The sequence below is a fragment of the Crocodylus siamensis genome, chromosome 7 (genome assembly GCF_052110815.1).
Source record: "Crocodylus siamensis isolate JL-2025a chromosome 7, ASM5211081v1, whole genome shotgun sequence".
Classification (NCBI taxonomy): Eukaryota; Metazoa; Chordata; order Crocodylia; family Crocodylidae; genus Crocodylus; species Crocodylus siamensis.
In genome coordinates this window covers 29,992,374-30,007,703 of record NC_143401.1, presented here as the reverse complement: position 1 = coordinate 30,007,703, position 15,330 = coordinate 29,992,374, and the positions used below count along the sequence as shown (strand labels likewise).

General features: G+C 40.1%; 1 protein-coding gene across 4 annotated transcripts in view; it reads left to right on the top strand.

Moving 5' to 3' along the window:
• Positions 1-15,330, top strand: part of KCNMA1 (potassium calcium-activated channel subfamily M alpha 1) — a 1,030,169-nt gene that overhangs the window by 579,779 nt on the left and 435,060 nt on the right. For all 4 annotated transcript variants that reach the window (XM_090058809.1, XM_090058810.1, XM_090058812.1 and 1 more), the window contains one exon: positions 10,768-10,861. In XM_090058809.1, coding sequence (XP_089914935.1) covers positions 10,768-10,861 — 94 coding nt within the window. The remainder of the gene's footprint in view (positions 1-10,767; positions 10,862-15,330) is intronic.

Below are 15,330 nucleotides of genomic sequence, written 5' to 3'. Positions count from 1 at the left end.
GAGGCAATTAGCTGTGTTAGCCTGAAGTCAGGCAGAAGGCAGGTCAGAGTAGCACCTTAGAAATGCAACTTTGAATAGCATTTAACAAAGTAGTCCGTCACCTATGAAAGTTTATGCCTTCCTGAACCGGTTAGTCTCTATGGTGCCACCCTGCGTTGCCTTCTACCTATGAAAGAAAGGGTGCTAAAAATATCTAGGTATCATTATTATCATGAGGGACTGCAGAGGCAGTAACCAAAAGTAGTAATAGTCACCAGATACAAACATTCTAGATGTGTCCTCATACTTTTTGGCAGTAGAAGGCTTGCTGATGAAAACTGAAAGCATAATTGGATGCATGGTATTTTCTGAACATCTTAAAGAGTGGCAGTAATACAAACCTTAGTAAGTAAGATATAAAAGGATTTTAAGTTCAGTTACTTATAACCAGGGATTCTAGTTTTCTGTCACACAAAACATTAAAATCCCGAGGGGCCCTGGTGGTGGCCCTGCCCCTCACTGCTGATTGGCTGAGAGGGCTGCCCTTTGGACATCCCCACCCTTTGCCACTGATTGGCTGAGAGGGCTACTGTTCTTGCTGAACCTATCCCCTGCTTCTGATTAGTGGAGAGGGGCATGGCCACACAACAGGCAACTCTCTTCACCAATCAGTGATGGAGGGAGGAGGAGGAGGTTGCCACCATCTTGACTGCTTCCCTGTATGCCAGCTACTTCTCTCTCTGGCAGGCTGTTGCAGCAGCTATGTGAACTGCTAGCTGCCAGCATTTGGTTTTCAGTAAGTTGTTTCAGTAAGGTGTTTTTTTCCCAGTGATTCTAAAGATACTCTGTAAAAATGCAACTTCTGTGTTTTTTCATGGCAAATGGATTTTTAGGATCCCTGCCATGTACCAACAGGCAAAGGAATGAAAGGAAGAAATTGGGTAACATTTGAGGGAAAGGGAACCAGAATCCATAAAGGAACATAATTAAGGAGGAGAGGGATGGATACCTAAATTAAAAGACAAATATGCCAGTTTCAGTAAATAGGCTATGAAATAGAGCAGATTCTGCTGTTAAGTCTGTGAATAGCAGTCAGTTCATTTGATGTTAACCAAGATATCAAAATAATAACTCGTGGATTAATATTCAGTGTTTGTCAGTCAGAATGAAAATGTATTGCTAATTGCAGTAATATGACATTAAAGAGCAATTTTACATGGCAGATATCTCGCACACACAATTATATCAAAGAATATGACCCTATGAGTTATCATGGTATCGTTCTTCTAGAATGGTATTCTCATTGCTCAGATAATTTTATTAAAATAACCTATAATTATTACTATATTCAAACTACGTATCACTAAAAATTACCTGAAAATGTATTATGACAGGAAGAAAACCCATAACAAGGTAAAACAGTATACTCTCTGCAGCTAGCAATGAGATTTCAACCACATTTTTCAAATAGAAGCATCTTTAAAAATTATCGAGATCCAGTGGTGTGTGTTCCAAAGGTTAGTACATTCCCTACCTGCCTTGCAGTAAAAGAATAAATTGTGTTTTATTCTGGAAAGATTATGAATATTGCCCTGGGTCTTCCTCTACATTGCTGAAAAGTCAGAATGTCAAAAACATGGGCATGTTATCTGGTCTGCAGAAATCTATCTTTAATCTTTCATATGAAAACCAACCCTTAATTTGTGTGTGCATACAAACAATAGCTTGTAAGCCAAAGCTGAATGTTCATGCAATTTGGTGCAATTAAGAAATTGTTTTTCTCAAAAATGGTGATACTTACTTATTTATTTGTTTATTTGAGGAAGTTTGTCTGTATAAATTGACTTCACTTGTTTGCTGATTTATTCCATTTAGTAAACAATTCATTCCTAGCTGTGTTATTTATACCATCACTTCATTATTGAGTACAGCCAATTTGCAATGGCTTATATTACATTAATTTATACAGCTGAAATCCAGTTAAAACCTGACACACTAATTATTGTGTAAATCCAGAATGCTTCAATGCACATGAATCTAAAACCAATATAAAACTTGTTCATGAAAGAAAACTCAGGAGAAAGGAGCAAGTGAGTAGTTGGTTTGCCTTTAGTGAATGGCAGGATAAGCTCCATATACCACTGATGGTTGTAGCAGTATATTTTCACCTATGTTTGTTCCTGGGGTAAATTTATGTTAGAACAAGTTAAGTTTTAGTAATGTAAGGTTATACATAAACTGGGGTAAAAATAAAAGAGTTTATGTTAAGAGAAGATTATACTGGGATACATATATTGTCTGTCTAGGATCTCAGGCAAATTGTAAAACTGATCAGAAAACATCTTTATTTTACTATATTCCGAAGTGTATTTTACATTGATTAAATATTCTCTGAGATCAAATTCACATTGAAATTACATTGTTTTCATAGACATTAGGGCTAGGAGGGACTTAGGAAGATCATCGAATCTAGCCCCCTGCCCCAGGGGCAGGAAGTCAGCAGGGATTGTAAGATCCCATCAAGATAAACATCCAAATGTCTCTTGAAGGCATTCAGAATAGGTGCTTGAACCACCTCCAGCAGCAGTCTATTCCAAACTTTGGGGGCTCGGATAGTAAAGAAGTCTTTCCTTATGTCCAGCCTGAAACAGTCACAGAAGAGTTTCTGACCATTCGACCTTGTCATCCCTTTGGGTAAATAGATATTCTCCCAGATCCTGGTGAGCACCCCTGATAAACTTATAGGTGGCCACCAGATCACCCCTGAGCCTGTGCTTTCCCAGCCTGAATAGTCTCATGGCTCTTAGCCTCTCATCATAAGGTCTGTTTTCCTGACCTCTGATCATGCGCGTGGCTCTCCTCTGCACCCTCTCAAGCTTCTCCACATCCTTTTTGAATTGTGGAGCCCAAAACTGGATGCAGTACTCCAGCTGTGGCCTCAGCAAGGCCAAGTACAAGGGGAGAATGTTGTTTTAATTTCACTTTGCAAAGTTCAGTGTGATATAAATTAAAGTTTAGAAAACTGCTTTTCTCACTGGAGGGCCTTGATGCATAACATTTAATTTTACATACTTACAGAATTTCATATTAGTGTAATTTAAGCCATGTGTCTGTCTATCTGTTTTCTGACTCCCAACATGCAACTTCTATAACTTTTCACCATGATGACAAGGATAATTATTGATCTATTTATGCTGCAGGATGAGGAAGATGACAAAATACAGCTTGACATAAATAAGACAAAATGTACCCACTGGTATAACACATGAATAATATTCCCATTCAGAAGTCTGAAACAGACCCGCTTAACATTTGGTTCTTTAAGGCTAAGTACAGACAGTCAAAAAGCCCAAGGCTATATCATTTCAATCTTTGCAGGTTAGTTTAAGTTGTAGCTGAAAAAAATGGACAGACATTCACTTTTGATTCAGGAAATGTAGTGACTCAGACCAGAAGCTAGAGCATGGCTGTCTGGCATGTAGTCAGCATGAGCCGTGTGTTCACTTCCTCTTCCTGCTGCCCCTGAGGTCTCTGGAATTTGCAGTCCAGAATTACATCAGTAAGACTCTTCAGGGTTGCTCATCATTTCCTTTTCCTGCTTCTAGGTGCCTCTGGGATTTGTAGTCCACAGTTGCAGCCAGCAGTAAGTTTTGGGCAAGGCTGGGCAGTGCTGGGCAGGGTGACTTGGTACTTCGGGAAGGGAAGTTTAACCCCCCTCCCTGGCCCCAGACCCCAGCTAGGGTTTGCTTGTGGCGGGGGGTAGTCTCTCCACCTTCTCCCCAGTCCTTCTCTGCTGGAGCAGACAGCCCAGCTCAGCCCAGCCCATGGCTGGAAAGCATGCTGGGATGCTGCTGGACTGTGATTCAACTTGAACCAGGAAGGGGTCTGGGACAGAAGTTTTACAAACCAGTTTGACCCAAATTGGTTAAGTCTGATACTTCATTCAACCAGGTTTATATTAAACTAGTTTTAGCTGTATTGAAATTGGTTTGTATGCACTCAGCTTCTGTTCTGTTACAGATTTAAACCAGTTTCTGAGAGAGAGAAAACCAACAACATGTCTCTATACCTGCAGAAGCAGCTATTACTGTCATTAAACTATGGTTACTAGTTTATCACACCACCAGATTCTTAATCAGTGACTTCTACCTCTTCAGTTATTTTGATTGCTATAGAACTTGGGCAACAGCATGCACTACTGAGGCTAAATTATTATATTAATGTAAATTATTTGAATAAATTATAATATCTTTAGGCCTTAACATAGGTTTTTCATAATTGTACATTCCATGGAACAAAATTATATGATTCTGACCCTGATTTCACAAACAAAATCTATTGAATTATGTTATTGGACATACCTTCAGTGGTTTGGATTAGTTTCTTAAAAATGACAGTGTTTTGTTTTGGTTTTTTTCTTGTTCTAGAGTTAGGGCAAGTAGGAGAAGAGCTTACACCTTTTTTGTTCATTGTTGAAGAACTGATAAGCTGCCTTGAGGAGTTTTAGTTCATAAGATGTTAGTCAAAAATGGTTAGAATTTAATAATACCTGGTAGATGTGCTTTGGTTGTGCTGACGTAGCTGGAACCAAAAAAAGAAAGGATGAGAAGGAACAGTTTTGTGTGATCTTTATGGAGAGAAAAATGTAAGCTTGGTGCACTAGGGAGCAGGAAAAAATGAAAAGGACAGCAGCAAAGTTCAAGTGATAGGTAAGCAATATTTTAAAGGAAGTATTCTGAAAAGACTAGAGGGAAGTGAGATGGGAAGCAAAACTGGGACATGGTCAGCTGTTGTGACAAAATTAGGTTGTGTGAAAAAAGAATCTGCAGCCTTTGGCAATAATTAATATGTGCTTTTATTATTTTTATTACTCCTCTTTCTGCCCAAAGTTTTGAACCTGGGAGAAGGAAGAGTACTAAGTGCTGACTTTTCAGCATCAGTGGTAAAGTGAGAAGCAAGGATGAAGCAAATATAAGGAACTCGGTCTTTCTTCCAAAAATGTCCATAGAGTTTAATTAATTAAATAAGTGTATAGGTTAGTAAAGCTGGAAGGGATCTTAAGAGATCATCTAATCCAATTTAGTGGGACAGCAGTTGGGAACATGGGGGCATACAGCTGGAAGGGTTTTCCTCTGTCATCCTGAATTAATTGGGTACTCAAACTCATTTGGTTAAATGATAGTTCCATAAAGTGAATTATTTTTAGAAATTAAATTAATAGTATAAGTATACAGGCACCTTGTAATACAGCCCAAAAGAAAGTATATTTAACTCAGGGCCACATTTGTCTGTCTGTTGAACTCATGTAAACTTGGAGTATCTTTGTCTGTTTGTTTATGTTTGTTCAGTGCCTAGGGTCTGTGACAATGGCTCCTTCATGCTGCGGTAGTACGAATAATGCTATTATCGGTTACAGTCTGGGCCTGAGTCTGTAGATTTAAAACAGCCAGAACGAATACTTGGAAAGATGAAAAATTCTGCCACAGCCAGATTATATGTAATGTCAAAGGAGATGAGACAGTCACACTCCTAACATACACAACCCCGAACTTTTAATCATAGAATATTTTGCTGTTTTCCTTGGATATTGGTTCTCGGGGCTACTACATAGTTCTCAGATCCTAACACATCTTTGATAGCAGTATGGTTACTACTCCCCTTTCTCTATTTATTGTGTTGCAACTGGCTGCTCTTTCTCTTTGGGAGAAAACAAATCTTTTCTATATGTCATTTGCAGTGCTAAAGCCACTAGAAATGAGGCATTCTTGTTTATTGGCCCATATCATGTCAACAAGCAGAGAAGTAATTAAAAGTCATTTGCCACTGGAGAAAGTAATAGGCCTATAGATGTCATACTTTGAAGTGATGCCTTCTGAGCTGAGCCATTTACCTAAGTGTCTTGCATTTAGAACAGATCAATGCATGTGTTGAAGTAAAGCAATCTTATAGTCCTAATAAGGACTCTTGCTTTATCTCGATAACATGATTAATACCTGAAAGACATTTGATTATTTTTTTAAGAATGTCTGCCATTTACTTTTACTTTATCAGTCTCCATAAGTGTTTGACACACTGCATTCTTATTGTCTCACCCTGATTTTTTTTTAAGTTGTGCTTGCTAGGTGTCTACTTTTATAAATGTATAGTGTGTCCATGTACCTCTTATTGGAGAGATTTTTATTATTTTCACAATTTTACTAGTTGGTCTCTCTCAGCAAGAGGTAAGAGTAAAAGTGGCACATCCTAGAATAAGAGCAAGAGGAAGCGTTCTGCTCTATATAAACATCTCCTTTAAATGACATTCCTGCTCCTTACATAGTTTTACATTAATGTTATATCACTAAAACAATATTTTTAAAAATAGGCAACCTGCTCAACTTCTTTTCCCTCAAAAACAAAAATTTTATAAAGGGCTATAAAGAATACTGTTGGATCATATTTAGTCCAATTTAGTATGTTATGAAAATACCTATGGAGTTAGGTGATTGTTTTGTAATGGGAGTTGAGGGTGTTCTGCACTTCAGAAAACAGGCCCATTAAACAATATAATAAAAAAAATTAAAATCCTGAACTGGAAGAGAAGTGATTAAATAAGTCTCTTAAAATAAGGCATATTAACATTTCTCCCCTTGAATACTTGTGTAATTATAGAAAAACAGGGCTTGAAGGGCTAACAGCAGATCTGCCCTGCCTTAACTGGCTCTGACAAAAGCTGTCTACATTTTGTGCCTTGTCACATGACTATGTGAATCCTTTTATTTAAATAAACAATTTCTTGCTCAATTTATAATCAGTAATAGTAATAATTGAAATGTAAGTAATCAGGCTGAATATTGGCTTGACCACATTACTGCTGCTATTTAAGACAAACCTTTATTTCCAAGCTGAAGCTACCTTTTGGAAAACCTTTTAAATGCAGACAATATATTACCCATAATTATCATTCTAACCTAGGAGCACTACCTAAGTGGTCAAAGAACAAGCACAAAGTAAAAATATCTTAACAAGGCTTTCAAAATTAGAACAAAATGAACACAAGAGGTAAAAATAAAGAACTTCACAAGCTTCTTATGCAAGTAATTTAAAAAAAGATTAACTTTTGCTCTTCCATTTAATCATTGCAACTGTAGTCAAGTGTTCTGTTGCAGTGGGTATTTGAGGTTTCTCAGTCCCCTTGTTATAATACCTCCACCAACTGGCACAAAACTTTGGGCAGTTTTCTTGCCTTGTTTGTTGTTAGGTTGTTTCTGAATAGACCTGTGCATAAGTTTGTAAATATTTATCAACAGAGAATAAATAATTTGGTGTAACAAAAATCTTATTAGATTAAAAACAATTACAAGGATTTTGGGCAAAGCAAAAAATACTCATCAAAGGGATAGTGCATGCCTGTTAAATCAAGTATTTATCTTCATTTCAAATTCTGCAGTCTGAATGCTGTACTAATCTTTCATTATTATTAATACAGTACAATTTAATCAGTTGCATCAATGTATAGGTAAATGCAAACACTAACTTTCTGGATATGTCCTTAAGTTTCTCAAGTCTAAGTATATGGCTTGCATGCATTTTTTGTACACTTGTTTTATTAAATTTAGCAGGAGGGGAGTGGGAGGGAAGACAGTTGGATCATTTTGATAAATTACTCACAAGTCCTTATGTTAAATCAAATAAAGTAGGTGCTATGTGTGTCTGCCTAGAAGAGGTAATGAGCCACCAGCTACTTCTGGTGTTACTGATTTCTTGAAATCATCTTCAGTTTAGCAAAACAATGATAGACCTTTGGGGAGAAAATAAATATTGCAAATACAGTGACATTCATCCATATTTGATGTGGTTACATTCTTCCTCTGGACATGATTTTGCATTTCAGCGTATTTTTAGTTGTGTAAATCCATTGATTTAAAAGGAGTTTCTTTTGGTTTATACCAGCATAGGATCATGGAAAATGAAGTCATCTATCCTTGAACTCTACTATGTTTAAAATGTTCTGCATGATTTGTATATATTTTCACTTACTATTTTTAAAGAGAGTGTAATATAAATAATTTTAACAAAATGTGTTGCCTTCTGGAAGTGTGAATCTGGGCAAGCAAGGAGGGAAGCTCACTAGGAGCTAAATTGTTTTACTTAAGAATTAAGAGAATGTAGCATTTGCCTTAGGGATTCATCTTCCATTTGGCACGAAGACAAATATGCACAGTTCCCTTTCTGTAGGTAGGCATTTTCAGTGCAATGTACATAGAATATTTCATCTGAAACATATGTCATAGCTTGTTGAGCTGTTTCATCAGTTTGAGAGGAATGGTGTGGGTCATTTGCCAAGATTCTTTAGGATTTCTGAGCCCAACTACCAGATGGGTTTTCCTTGTAGGAAGTCTTAATGAATTCTTCCAAACTTTTTCATTAAATATATCTTGCTCATAGATATAGGGATGAAAACCCCTCTGGTATAATTGTATTTTCTACAGTATTGGGAGTGAACTTGGTCATGTTAAGAGTGTTATGAGTAATTAAGTATCAATCTTTCATGGTCCAAACATGAAGCACAATAGATGGCAAAGACCCAGACCTAAGGAAGTTTAAGTTGCTGGGGGGGGGGGAATCTCCCCTCCCTCACCGCCCCCCATATAAAAAGCATTCTCTACAGTGACATGATTCTGCCTTTCTGATGCAAAAGCACTACATTTGTATTCAGCATGAGTAATCTGGGGACTAAGGAATGATATTCCTCAAAATGAGGAACAGTAATGATGAATAGAAGTAAAGGGGGTATTTCTAGTAAGATAGTTCTCGTAGTCCTGAATCAGGATTTTATGATTTATGCTAAGCACTGTACAAAGAAAAAAAGACATGGTGTACATAAGCAGACTTGCAAAACCTTCTCAATGACCTGAAAGGACGGTGGTTCTGAGATGCATGGATACAACTTGTTTGTCCTGTTCTGTGGACCTGATGAACATTGAATGTCACTACAAGGAAGACAGTAAAATTGGATTTTCTCACAGTTTGCTCTTATTTAATTCCATTCACTCAGTGCATTTGCAGCTTATTTTTTAGAAATGTACCTGGGAGGTAGGGGTTTTCAGTCTTTATCTTGGTGCAGCATCATTTATTCCGTTCCTGTTGTACTTTTGGTGACTTTTGTTGCTACAGTACACACTGACTCAAGCTGTATAGCTTACCTTATTATAACAAGCTCCTTTGATCATAAGAATTCTCTGCAAGAAGCTGGGCATATTAGTTCTCAGCTTACAACCACCTTTCTTTTAAAAAAGAAACACAACAAACTAAAAACTAAATCTGTATGTGTAAATTGTGAGTTGCTTACTTTAATTCCATTAGTGTCTTCTGCCTGAAATCAGTTTTCCTTTGGTTATAATAGAGGTGATATGTTTCATAATGTTCAAGTTTGGACATCATGGTATTTTTTTTCTTAAGACACATTTTAAATACCTACAGCCCAGAAGCTCCTTAAAATGCTAGGCTATTATATGTCAGGGAGACTTTTGCTATAAACATCCATGCATTTGTAACCAAGAAGGCATGCTGTACTTAATTTGTTTGACATGTATACAAGGAATGGAAAACCTGACTGCATGTGTAACGACCTGGTGGCCCAGGTAATTTCCTTTATGCCTTAAATTAGGTTACTGACATTCATAATGCATAGAATCTTGCTTGTTGAGCAATTCAGCATCATATTTGCAGAGCTATAGCTATACTAACTGGTATTACATTCAGTGATTTATTTGTACTGGGGAAGTTGAGGAAATGTTTCCTTTCTGTCCTCAAAGTGGAGTTTCCATGCTTCCAAATGATCTTAACTTTCTAGCTGTTCTTCCTCTTTCTGTAGATATGAAGATTAAATGATCATTTGCTATATACATTTTGGGACATGCTACTTATGCTTGGTTTGCCACTTCAGCTGCTTTCTGTGTCTTCCCCAATCTGTGCTAGGAATACCACAAATAAATCACTAATCATGGACAGAAAAAGTCTCCTCCTTGAACTGCTAGTTGGTAGATATAAACTGAAGTACCAGTTTGTATAGAGTATGCTTTGGATCTGATCCACTCTTAAGTAAAGCATAAAATGATAAGCTAGAATTTGCAATGGCTGCTTTTAGAAGGGTAATTAATTAACCTGCATGCAGAAATTAACCCTTAGAGTACTGCTTCAAGTCCCACAGTTCATTTTGTTGTTGTTTAATTTTACCAGTGGGCTATGCTGCTTTTCTATTCAGTTTGTAGTACTGTATATAAAGTACATAGCTGGCCATCGAAAAAAAAATCTGACTTTATGTAAAAACAAGGAATCTTACAAAGACTAAGTCCCTCAGGTTGCTAATGGGTTTAGTATTCATAAGCAACTTTGTTTTTTAAGATTTTACTTTATGCCATGCATTTAAAATGTGTAATGTTTCACTGTAACTGTGTGTCAGTTAGGTTTTATTCCTAAACTATCATAGCTGTATATCCAGTAGAAAGAAGTCAGTTCTTTAAGGGTTAATGTGAGGTTAAGGGATCCTAAGGTAATCTCCTGCTTGTTTTACTTAAAGGTCTCTGCATGTTTTTTCAGAAGTTTATTTGAGCAGGTGAAAATTAAGAATGAATGAATAACTGAATGACTGAAATGTTCTGTTGGAAATGCCTGCTTGTACTTCATAAGAGAACTGGAAAACAAAATGACATTTTCAAAATTCAGGCTTTTATCAAAAAACAAAACAGAAAAAAATGTGACACTGAGATCCCCCGTTTACTCTGATTTTTTTTTTTTTTCAAATAGTCCAATAGAATCCTGCCAGAATTTCTACAAAGATTTCACATTACAGATCGACATGGCTTTCAACGTGTTCTTCCTTCTCTACTTTGGCTTGCGCGTAAGTACTTTGAATTATGCAGGGGGTGTGCAAAGGATGAAGTGTGGTAATTATATTAGGATACTATTTGTGTACTTGCTAGTTCTTCATTTATAGTTGCTGAAGGCAAGTTCCAAAACTCATGAGCAAAGATTTTTGTTGAGAGCTTCAGAGAGTTATAGCGGGTGGCATTACTCAGAAGACGAGTAGTTGTGTAGTATGCCTGCAGTTGCATAACTAATGCCTCTCAGTGGCCTGTGTAGAATTTGGTTTCAGTCCAGTTCTCAGTTTACTGATGTCTATCACCAAGACTACAGCAGCAGTCGGCACTGACTGCCAACATCCTTGTTGGTAGTCTGAGGCTGAGTGCCAGTGCTTCTATAGGTATCTGCTTCAGGTCAGAGTTGAGGATGAGATTTTGTAGTCTGTGTTGCTCTACTCCAGTCTCCAAGGCTAGCAAGGTAGCACCTCCTTCAGCAGCCCTAAATTCTCCTAGAAAAGAATATTTTGAAAGTCTTTCTTTCAAATTCCACCCCCCCACCACTTCCTAAAAATCAGGTTTCCCTAAGACAATTCAGGTCAGGAATCTAGAAAATCAAGGGGTCATATTTTACTAGTAACAGTCATAAATCTAGATTCATAGGCTAGGTACAGAAATTATATATAAACTGGAATAAGTTATCAGAAACCAGTCTTAGTGCACATAGACTGGTTTAGAAATTGTTGAACTGGGTTTAAGATAGACGTAGATGGATGTAATATCAAATGTAATTAGTTTATATTAGACTCGTCTATGTAACCTCTGTGCTAGATCCCCTCCCAACTCAAGCTAGGTCGCAGTCCCTCAGTATCCCAGGATGCTTTGTGGCTCTCCCGTCAACCCCCATTCACAGTTTGGGTGGGCTAGTCTCAGCCCACAATAATCTGCTCCAGCTGAAAACCAAGCTGGCCCTGCCCTGGGCTATCACAGACCTGAGGTAGCAAAGCCTTTGATTCACAGGTTTGCTCCCCTGTGAACCACTGCCTCTCACCAGCAGGGGAGAGGGACCCTGGCAGTGGTGGGTAGGTTGCCCCACCCCAGCCCTGGCCCCCTTCACCTCAAGCTGGGGTTTGCACAGTTGGAAGGGGTCCATGCAGCAGGGACTCCCCTCCCCCCCATTGGTCAGTCGAGCTGCTGCCACTGCCCTGAGCCACTGCCTCTCACTGGTGGGTGAAGGAGTGAGCAGAGCCCTCTTGCTGGCCCTGCCCCTCCCCCCAGCTGGGGCCTGCAAGATTGGGGCAGGGGCATGTAGTGGTGGCTTTCCCCCCTCACCTCTGCCTGGCTGGTGGGCCAATCTGCTGCCTCACACATCCCTGAGCTACTGCTTTTCACTGGCAGGGAAGGGGGGTGGGCAAGGGGCAGGGGAATGGAGTCCCCTGCCCCAGCTTTCCCCACAAGCTGGGGTCTGCACAGCTGGGGCAGGGCTGTGCAGCTAGGGTTTCCCCCCCTACTGCCTGGCTCGTTGGCTGAGCTGCTGCTGCTGTCTCTCCCAGCCACAAGCCACTCCCTCTGCTCCATTCCCCCCCACCCTGCTTGCCTGCCTCCTTTCCTGCTTGTGAGAGGCAGCAGCAAGAGGTTATGAGAGGCACTGGGAAAAATTGGTAAGGCAGCAGGGAGGTGAAAATCTCCCGCAGCAATGTGTGAGCTCCCTTAGCTGTGCAGACCCCAGCTTGCGCTGCGGGGGAGGGGAGGAGGGAGGGGCTGGGGCCGGGAGAGGCACTCTGTTCCTCCCCATATGCCACTCAGAGGCAGCAACACATTTGGGAGCATGGCTGTGCAGCTTGGCCTGGCGCAGCTGCCCAGCCCAGCCAGGCAGGGGCAGCAGTGAGGGGAAAGCCTCTGCCTCACAGCACCTCTAGCTGTTTTTGCTGGGTCTGTAGGGTTAGGTCTGTGTGATAGGTGCCTCCGCATCCCTCCACTCACCGCCCCCACTCCCCCCAATGACAGGGCTACAGACAGATTCTGTGCTGGTTCCCACCTCCTTGCAGCTGATAGTAGGAGGTTGGGGCCATGTGCCAGGCAACCAACCAAGGATGGTTCCCACTCAGGATCAGCAATGTCCGGCATGCTGGGAGCGATGTGGGACCACCCCCAGCCTTCCTGCCTCAGCTAGTGCAGGCTTCTGCATACCCTCCCCCACTGAAGGGTGAACATGAGTTCCATTAATTTGTGATCTAGTTTACACAGCTTAGAGAATCTCATGTAGATGGGATCAGTTTGCCTCAGGGGTTTTGAATGTTTCTCCTTAGCTGTAGTATTAGAATTCATGTTGAGTTTTTGCTAAATTCCAGGGATTGAGTTATGCTTTGGAAGTTAACATTGTTTGTTGTGAGCTGAAAGGGCTATAGCACAGAAACTTCTCAGACAGAGCATGGGCACTAATACTGATGTAGAAACCTCAGAAGGTTTGAAAGTTTGCAGAAGTGATCTGGAAATGTTATAAATAAACTTTCTCAGGAGCTTACTTTTACATGCTGTTTCTGGTTTGTATTGGGTATTCTATCAAGGCTTTCATATTGCTTTTCTGCTTTTTTTCTTGTTAAATCAGTTAGCAAAGAGTTTATCAACATGTTTGGAAGAGCTAAAAGGTGTGGTTTCTTATTTGGGCACAAAAAGCTTGATTGTGTCTTGTCTTATATGAACCAGCATGACCCTGGTAAAATAAAGCTGTCAGCTCTTTCATGAATAATTGTATTTGCCCAATATTCCAAAAGCTTTCTATACTACCCAGAATTCTGTGTTATAAATATATACATGTTCATTGATGACTTCTTGTCACAAGTATATTTCCCACTTTAAGTTCTTTGAGAATATTCCAATAGACTAAACAACTCACTGACAAGTAAAGTTATTTCAAGAAATATTTTTTGTTCTCACCCTTCTCCATCTGTTCTCCCTGTAATAATGAAGTGCAGCTCACAATCATATAAATATTATCATATCTTCAGGTCTTGAAGATATGTGGCTAAACATGTGCATGCATAAAATATAAATTTTTAGTCAGCAGGCATCCAAATTTGTTGCAACTGCGAGAGAGAATCCCTTATCTCACTGATAAAGCCAAAACCTAAATTACATGAATTTATGCTGTCATGTAATAAAGCAAGATAAGGTTGTAGTTATTGAGAGCTAATCAGATAGGAAGGCACAAAAAGTTGTCAAGTACCTCACTGATAACATGCAGCACAATAATGACTACCCCAGGAGTGTAACCTGCTACAAGTATCACATTTGTGCAAATACCTTAATTTATTATTTAAATGAGTTAGTCTTTGTCTGCTTTAACAATATTCCCTTTCAAATCCATTGTAGTAAAGGAAAAAGACTCCAATATACAGAAAACTAGATTTGATTGTTGAACTACATGTGCAGCTTAATTAGATCTTTGAAGGCAAGGGAATCCTGACTTATAGAAAGATAAACCTGACAAGAACCAGCTCCAGTATTACAGACTGGACATAGGTATCTATAAGACCTTTCAGTGACTGGGAACTCCCTTTGGTCTCCAGACTCAACATATTAAATTATGAGTTTCCACCTAACTGCAGAGTTTTATTCTTATGCCTTCATGTAAGACTTTCAATTGACTAATAGAGTAAGCAGTAGGTCTGTGTGAACCAGCTAGTATTCACTTCAGATTTGGATTCGGCTGATTTGGGGGATAGTGATTCAATTCAGTGATTTGAATCACTGTCTCAAACCAATTCAGCTGAATCTGATTAGGAGATTCAGCTGCTGCTGAATCTCTGAATCAGCCAGGCCAATCCCCGCCAGCCTGGAATGGCTGCCCCACCCACCCCAGCTCCTGGCTCTTTGGAGAAAAAAAGCCCTGGTTCACCAGGTGCTGCCGAGTGGGGGAGGGGACAATCCCAACTCCCCCCTCACTCCCCCAGCCCCTCTTGGGTGCCCCACCCAGGCTGGCTCGCGCCCTATAAGAAAATAAAATGAGAAAACCCCTAGACTCACTGCTCTTGCTGTCGGGGGGTGATCCCTGCTGCCCCCACTGCCCCCCACTGCCCCATGCCACATGGGGGGGTTCTTCCACAACCCCCTACAAAGCCCCATGGCTGCAGGAGTGGTGAGTCCCGGAGCTTTTCTTGGGTCTTTTTTTTGAAAGAGACGGAGCTGGCCCAGGTGGGGCATCCATGGGGTGGGGGTTGGGGGGGCTTGTGCAGAGTGGGGGGCTGGGGGAGTGGTGGTCGGGGAAGCTGGCAGGGGTCCCCCCCATGGTTCTCTCCCAGAGCTCCCCCTCCTCCATTCCTAGTACCAGCTTGGAGTTGGTTGCAGCCACCGGGGACTGCCAAATCATCAAAGCTCTCTGAATCTTGATTTGGAGAGCTTTGAATCAATTTGGACCTTTTAATTGGTCTCCTGATTCGATTCGGATTTGGAGATTCGTCCACCAAATCAGGCTGAATCTCCTCCAAATCAAATCACCACCTGAAGCTTC